Source organism: Sesamum indicum, linkage group LG10 (assembly GCF_000512975.1).
Source record: "Sesamum indicum cultivar Zhongzhi No. 13 linkage group LG10, S_indicum_v1.0, whole genome shotgun sequence".
Lineage (NCBI taxonomy): Eukaryota > Viridiplantae > Streptophyta > Magnoliopsida > Lamiales > Pedaliaceae > Sesamum > Sesamum indicum.
In genome coordinates, this window is record NC_026154.1 from 13,731,628 (window position 1) to 13,739,661 (window position 8,034).

General features: G+C 37.7%; 3 protein-coding genes across 5 annotated transcripts in view; 1 reads left to right on the forward strand and 2 right to left on the reverse strand.

Annotated features, from left to right (window-relative positions):
* LOC105172475 (transmembrane protein 184A) overlaps positions 1-3,382 on the reverse strand; it is a 7,175-nt gene extending 3,793 nt beyond the window's left edge. Inside the window, exons 1-4 of one of the 3 annotated variants that reach the window (XM_020697292.1) lie at positions 3,122-3,381; positions 2,739-3,013; positions 2,438-2,623; positions 768-841 (exon numbers count right to left, since the gene is read on the reverse strand). In XM_020697292.1, coding sequence (XP_020552951.1) covers positions 768-841; positions 2,438-2,584 — 221 coding nt within the window. In that variant the 5' untranslated portion in view covers positions 2,585-2,623; positions 2,739-3,013; positions 3,122-3,381. Of the gene's footprint in view, positions 1-767; positions 842-2,437; positions 2,627-2,738 lie in introns of all 3 variants that reach the window. The other 2 variants (XM_011093919.2, XM_020697293.1) reach the window with 2 other exon arrangements.
* On the reverse strand, positions 5,191-6,553 carry LOC105172476 (pentatricopeptide repeat-containing protein At4g38150-like). The gene has a single exon (XM_011093920.2). It carries the CDS (start codon positions 6,406-6,408, stop codon positions 5,488-5,490), a length of 921 nt encoding a protein of 306 aa, XP_011092222.1. The 5' UTR covers positions 6,409-6,553; the 3' UTR covers positions 5,191-5,487.
* LOC105172477 (anaphase-promoting complex subunit 13) overlaps positions 6,564-8,034 on the forward strand; it is a gene marked incomplete in the record, with an annotated part of 1,728 nt that continues 257 nt past the window's right edge. Inside the window, 4 exon segments of the mRNA XM_011093921.2 lie at positions 6,564-6,702; positions 6,829-6,932; positions 7,026-7,079; positions 7,913-8,034. Of these exon segments, the coding sequence (XP_011092223.1) occupies positions 6,857-6,932; positions 7,026-7,079; positions 7,913-7,974 (192 nt within the window).

Here is an 8,034-nt window from a genome sequence, read left to right on the forward strand (position 1 = left end):
GGGGGGCAGACATCTAGATAGACTCCAGACAATGGGATAATAACTTTATCCCAGCAAAAGAAAAAAACTGAAAGGATCTATTCCGCTTGTTCAAGAAATTATTGGAACATACTGTGCAATATGGGTTAATAGGTAATAATAGTGTGATTCCCATATTGTAGCTTATTACATTGATATTTGCCTCAAGAATATATACACTTTCAGCCAAGCTTGAAAATATTTAGCGATTATTCGCACACTGTTCTCTCAAATTATTAAAAAAAGAGTCCGTTAGTCCCATGAACAAGGTTTAATTTAATGGGAAACATGAAAGACCAGACTATCTGTGTGTCATCATTAACCTGTGCTGATAAAGACTGAGTTATCACCAGAAGTACACTTTTTACAACTCCAATCATGAACCTCTCATGATATTTAATTCTTCAGATCAATGGAAGGAATGATGTACTAAACACCCAGCCTTCACAAAATGAAGTGGTTGTATCTTGACCACAAAAGAATGACGTGGATGTCCAGCTTTAGAACTTTGGGATGCTGTGAAACAGGCTTAGCACATAGAAAGTTACAAAAAGGCCAATAGCAAGTATTCATGATTTTTCTCCTAACTATGCGAAAAGGAAAATAGATAATGGTAATAACAATCAAACAGCCATTTACCTTAACCGAAAGGAGGAGTAAAAAATAAAAGAAAGAGTAGCATGGAGCACTTTTAAAAGTTATTACTTGGATCGTTCCAAGAGGAAGAAAGAAAGCTATCATATACTCACATTTCTCTGATTGAATTGAAGTAAATTGTGCTTTTGTTTAGGACCAGCGACAAGAAAGACATTAATGCATAAACCTGTCAGATAACCAATTTCAATATGGTCAAAACATATTCCGGAGAAGATAGGTACGCAAAACATTGGCAATTTACATCACCAATGAACATTTAAATTTTTTTTCCACTAACATTGGCATATACAAACAAAACTATGAACTTAACACAGAGCATGAGTTGAACAAGGAAAATTGTAATAATATGAGCATCATAATTTTTGGATAAGAATTGGACATGACATTTAGGACGAAGTTTACACTTAATCTTATCAAGCCATTGGCAATTTGATATTTGTGGTCTAGAATTTGGGGCCATTTTGGTTTATTTCTAAAGGATTGCAAAGCAACATGTCTTTCTCTAGTTAAGATATCACGTCCTTGAAAGAAATTGCAAGTACTCTAGGAAAATCATAGTTAAGATATTTGCTGCTCGGTTCCTGATACTATGCTCATGACTCTGCCTTGTGCTTATAGGGATGAAGCACGTCTATTCCTCTATCATATCTTTCTTCTCTGATCTCTCCTCTTCTTTTTTCAGCTTTAGCTACACTGGGCTCTGCTCACAGCACCCAAGAACATTGTCAACATTATTTATTCCATACGTATCCAGGTCTGGTATCTCTACCCAACTTCAACCTAACATAATTCATATAATCCTCCTTTTTTTCTCAACTTCAAGCCAGTCACTTCAGGCCAGATTGTATTCTCCACTCCTGTTGGATGGAAATACAACTATACTTTTCCTCTGTTATACAAACATCATATTACGCATGCATGACGATGGTTGCAAAACCAGACCTTTACAAGTAAAAATCCAACCATCTACCAAAAAATATGCCTAATATGCCATCCAAACCTCCACTGTTTCTCCCTAGAGCATGAAACAGCCTAGAGAGCATGGAACAACATTTCTTGCAGACAAGCAAAAATATTCTATTATTACCTGAATTAACCCAAACTTTTAGCATCCAATCCATTTTAAAGGATCTGGTCATGTTGAAGTATTATAAGACGATAAGAGTCTTTAAGTTCAGAAAGGCCTTTTCCTCAATGAGTGTGTAACATGTAAAATACTTTCCTCTGCCAGATGCCAAATAGCAACAAAAATCTTTAGCTGTTGTTTATAATCAGAATCGCATGTATCCCAAAATGGAATTCATAATTCTGTTTATTCCATGCAAGAATGACAAGCTTGCTCTAATCACATAATATCCACTCCTCCAGGAGTACAATAAACTGACCCACTTTCCTAGAGACGTTAGTGTAGAAGAAAGCATGATATGACATGTAAAGCGTAAACTAAAACTCCAGTTCGTATCATAGTCACCCACACATGTATTGGAGTTTTTACTCCAAGTAAAACAAATCCTGGAGAACAATAATCTAAGGATTTGAACACCTTCAGAAGGCTCTCCAACACATCCGAATAAATGATTTAAATGACCAAAAGTTGAAGACACATATGAGCATTTGTGTTGAGTAAGCATGAGATCACAAGGATTAATGAGATGACGTGACATCACAGTGAGCAAAGGATAATAATAAAGATTCAATTGCAAATTAGAAAGTTCGGTGCCAAACAAGTTAATGAGAAGTAGCAGAGTTGTAAGATATTCACCGGAACCATAAAGATGATACGGACGATATATCTCTGATACGTGGGCTCGGTATAATTCAATAGATGTTTGTAAATGTGGATAATCGCCAATGCCATTGCCCCAATTGTACAAGGCAATGCTATCAGTACGTAGTGCAATGGCCCCATCCTCACCGCAGGCTAAGAATCACAAACCCAAACAACTCTCTTCTCCAGAAGAAAACAAGAAAAATATCAAAACCGTTAGAATTGCGTTATGCAGAATAACGAGAAAAGATGGCAAATATTTATATCCATAAAATGCATAAAATTCAACACAAACCTCAAACACTAGAACGCGGGTCGTTGCCTTTTCACAGGATTACAATAACTATTCCTGCTACACATTGAACAAACTATTTTCCTCAAATTCCTCGGAAACTCGTCAAAACCCTAATCAAGGGTATATTTCACAAGACCAAAGACCGCAAGAAACCGCAATCCACAAACTTCGATCACAAACTGTTGGATAAAAATGCTACAAGAACTTCACATCAACGCACAAGCCCGAAGATTCAATCGAAACCTCGAAAATGAACGAAATCCAAAATGGGTCCCCTAAATTGCAACACGTAAAGAAGCATTCGCTTACACAGTCGAAGATTTCCAAGAGGAACCAACCTTGAGGAGGAAATCAAAGGGAAAGACTCCAATACCTTGACTCACCCTGTCGATGGAATCTAGGGGAAGAAAATAATCCGGCAGCTGTTGAGGCCAAAAAACAAGGGACAATCGATCGAGTAAAAAACTGGATAGATCTTAAAGAAAGAGAAGAAATAGGGATTGGTGAAAATAGGTTTGTGCTGCAAGAATTGGTAGAGTAGGCGTGGCCGTGGGGCGGGACAGAGAGGCAACAATAATGGCGGCTTCCAGTTAACGTTTGTTGCTATGCTCTGCTGTCATTGATTAATCAATTGTTTGTATTTTATTACTCCTCACCCCCATTTTCACAAACCCCTTCATTAAAATGCCCTACCCTATAACTTTTAGATTACATAATTTTAGGGATTATTACACGCTTGCCTTCTCGATTTCATATAATTACATATAAATTTTTAATCATTTTAAATAAATAAATAAAATTTTATATTTATCTTTAGTACCGATTTGTTAAAGGTTAAAATAATTTTTTTTATCAAATTATCTTTATAATAATGAATGTACATCTCATTACCTATATTAGCGTGTAAAGTGAAAAAAATATTATTTGACTTATAATAAATCTAGTAATATCAATCATGGGTAAATATGAAAAAAAAAATTACTAATATTAACAAGTTCGATTAATTTTAACTAAGGAATGTATCTATTTGTTAGACGAAAAAAACCGTCATAGCACTAGATATAATTTTTCAAATTACTAAAATATTTATGTATGATTACATCAAGTTTAAAAGAGAATCGTGTAAGTACACATGAATAATAGAATAAAAACGCCATAAACAAGTACAAAATATTTTGAATGGAAAATAATAAATTTTTTACAGACGATGGCTTACCATTAAGAATTTCATATTTTGAATTAAGAAAAATACGTTTCTGAAGCGGCTTGCGCAAGAGTTATTGTTCTCTCTAATTTTGATGAGCATCACGATGTTTTTTCAGAAGACGCCCCTCGCCTAGGATATGGGTCACTAAGTTTTATGAGCCTTTGGAACTTTTTCGTTTGCAAACTGAGATGCTTATATCGTTTCAAAAAATTAATTATAATTTAAATATTTTTATCTAATAAAAAAAAATTATAAAAACCGTGTCACAAATGTATTCGACGATGATGATTTCTTTTATAAGGGCAAGCATAAATTAACGAAACCTACACACTATAATTTATACTATGATAAAATGATATGTTTTGTCCCGTAATTAACTTATTTTATTTTCACATTTAGCCATTTTTTAACAAATTTAACCCTAAATATCTCACGCTTTGTTGTTTGTCATTTTTTTTTTGGCAATTTAAGTATTCCATCCATTTTGTATGATTGCAACTGTTTTTGCACTGTTAATTAGTATGATATGGTATCAGGTTCTAGGAGTAGTTTTTGATCTCCCATAAGAGATTGCAAAAGAATAATCAGAGATTCATATCAATTATCTGCATAGACCCTGAGATGAAGCATCAGACAACGTAGGACTTTTCTGGTTTATCCACAAAATTTAAATGTATCAAATGTTTTACTCAAGCAAGAAGGATTATTGTTTGCGCATTACACCATCCTCTCGTCACTGCTCGTAAACAGGTTAAAAGTTCAGCCCATACCTAAATAAAGCTCCTCTGCGGTGAGCCTTTTGCTAGAGGCAGTGTCGAATATCCAGCACAGGCGGAACAAGTCCCCCACAGTTGCCAGCTTCTAACACTTACCGGTGGCATCTTCAATGAACCTTACATGATGCACTTCCATTTGCAGGCTGATTATGTTCTAACTTCTAATCATTTGTCATGTAATTACTTCAAGTCTAATCTGACCCCATGTGGAAACCAAATAGGACGTACCGAGCAACAAATTGACAAGCTCGCACATCTTAAGGCTACCATATGAAAATACACGAGCCAAATTAAGATCTAACCATATTCTAAAACACTACCAAGTGAAGGTACTACTCATAGTTCATCAGATACTACTCATTTATGTTATAAATTGTTTCTTAAATTACAAATCATAATATCAACAGTATACTTTAATTATAAATTTTCCGAACAAATTTAAACTTGCCATTTCATTTCATTCCACATGTGACACAAGAAATAAGAGCAATTCACTTAAATTTTAAGTCATTTAATTCACAAGAAAGATATATTGGACTGCAAATACAAAATTTAAGCTCTGTGACCTCAATTCAAACTGAGTTTGACCAAACCTGAATTGATTATATGTCAAGTGCAATATACTAGTCATATGATCAGATGAATAGTTAAACTAATCACATGGTATGTGTATCAAATTTGGTTCACTATAGGTTTGGTTCGCTTTACCGGAGTTAGAATTTTCCTTCATTTCAAAAAGCAGCCATAAATGAGAAGACTCCAATATTCACTTCCCATACAAAACATTCATCACTGCACGATAAACAGGCCCTCTCTTGCTCTTCAAGACTTCCCTAACCTTGCTCTCCTCCGGCACCACTCCTTTCTCCTTCAACATCTCCAGCATTTCCTTCCCCTCATCCTCTAACCCAACCTTCACCAGCCCCTCATACACCCCCACACAAGTCGCCGCATTCGGCTGCATTCTCCGCCCCACCATCTCCCCCACGTACTTCTTCGCTTCCTTCACCATTTTCGCGTCCCCACTCTCCACCAGCCCCCTGATCAATACACGATAACTGTAAGCATTCGGCAGAACCCCACTTGCCAGCATTCTCAGGTACACTTTGTGCGCCTCTTTCGCCTGCCCAGCATTCGCGTACGCCTCCATCACAGCCGTGTGCGCCACCACATCCGGCATCTGCCCTTTGTCCTTGATTTGGGAAAAGAGCTCCAGGGCTTCGTGGGTCAGGCCGTCTTGAGACAATCCGTCGAACATCTTGACCGCACTGCTCATGAGGCCGTCCTCGCGTATTTTAGCGAACACTTCCTGGAGATTCTTCGGGTCCTCGGGGTCTTCTACAACGGGCTTCTTGTTGAACGGGTTGTAGGGTGGTGGTAGCTTGGATTTGTCGACTTCTTTCGTCGCAGTCCTTTCAGCTGTGCTCTCAGAATCGGACTCGGAGTCGGAAGGCAGGGAGAAGTTCACCAATTTGGGGTTCCGTTTCTTTGGCGGTGGTGCTTCGGAGGGGCTGCAAAATGTTCTTGATAGGGGGGCGAACGGGTAAAGGCATTTGGAGACTTTAGCGGCGGAGAACGGCGGCGATGGAGAGGAGGAAAGGAAGAAGAGGCGGCTGAAAAGAGGAAAAGAAGGAGGCTTAGATTTGGAGAGGAAGAAGCATCGAGTAACAGTGGTCTTCAGAGCCATTGCATTGGCAGAAGAAGAGTGGCAGATGTGGAAGAAGCAGCTACTGTGTGTAGTTGTGGGTGTATTTCAATGGAGGGAAACATCTAGAAACAATTCGATCATGGATACTTAAAGTCAATAATATGAGTATGGTTTGGGTAACACAATGAATTATGTCTTGGGCCTGTTCTGCTCGACCCACAATGAGGTTGCGGCCCAAAGCTTTGAAGTAATTTCGTTCGCTTTTATAATTAGGTTGCAATTCCCCCGCAAAACCCCAACCCCAGGAGCGCTGATTTTGGCATTCAATTGAAGGTATTCAGCAATGGATTCCGCTTTGAACTCCGGGAGTTGGAATGATTTTATGGCGTTTTTGTTCTGTTTCTTCCTCTGCTTACAGATCTGAATTTGAAGGACTTCTGACGGAAATTTGTATTTCAGCCAAAGCAGAGAGGATTTGACGTGTACAATGGCGGAGTTAAGCTTGGGCATCCTCATAGATATTGTGGACGAGGAATGGATGAGAGACACTCTGCCCGATGATGGTAATTTCTCCATTTCTCCTCATTTGAGGCTTTGTTATTCTTTTTTATTGGAAGTGATTTTGGATTACTTGGATTTTGGTTTGGTATTTGCAGATCTTCCTTTGCCGCCTGTACTTGCTTCCAGAACTGAGGACGCCGAGGACTCTAGTATGTTTCTTACGAATAATTCTCCGCTTAGTTGCGATGGTTTCTATCTGAATGGAAGGTTGAAATTGATGGAAAATAATGAATTCGGTGTTGCATGTAGTTTTCAAAGTACTTTCTGCCACCAGCATTTCAGTAATTTGTTGATAAGAAACATGGATAAAGTATGTCATTAATAAAAATTGATACCTTTTGTTTGTTTGAGTATGTTTATAGCCACATGTACCTTAGATCATAATGCAAATGATTGCATCTAAGAAAATGGATGAAGCCTTTGCCATATCGTCAAATTCAGAGCTCTTAACTTTTGTTCAGTAACTCATCTACACTCTAATCTGGATAATATTATTGCATTCTTGGATCTTAAGTACCAATGATGATACTATTGAATGCATATCACATCTTGTAAGTAACACTTATACCAATGCTTGCTCATAATCCTTGTTTGTGTCTGTTATTTGCTCTTTCTGCTTCTGATACTAGGAATCTTTTTTCCTAGCTTATTCTTGGTAATGCCGATTAAATTCTGAATACAGTGAGGGTTATGAGGTAATAGAGATAACTCTGGATTAAAATGCGAGTCTTGGAAAGCGATTCAGTGCTCCATATAAATTTCATTTTTGCCTTGGAAAAATTTGAACGAAGATTGGTTTCTTCACATCTTTGAATCTCGAGATGAAACAGCTCTTAATCAAAGGGGTTTTGAAAGCGGTGCTACATCTATGTCAGCGGCAGTCAAGTTTCTTACATGCCATGTTTTTAGCATGCAGTTCTCAGGTTTTCTGTCCTTTTGTCACCTTTGCTTGCTGCCCGTCATCGACATTTTTTGTTTGCAGACCAGGAACCTCAACCAGTCGAGGCTGATACTTGGCATGATCTTGCATTGGGTAACCAATGAGATGTCCCCAGTAAGCAGGGAAGGTTCACTTCAGCAATCCTTATATGATTAATGCCCTTT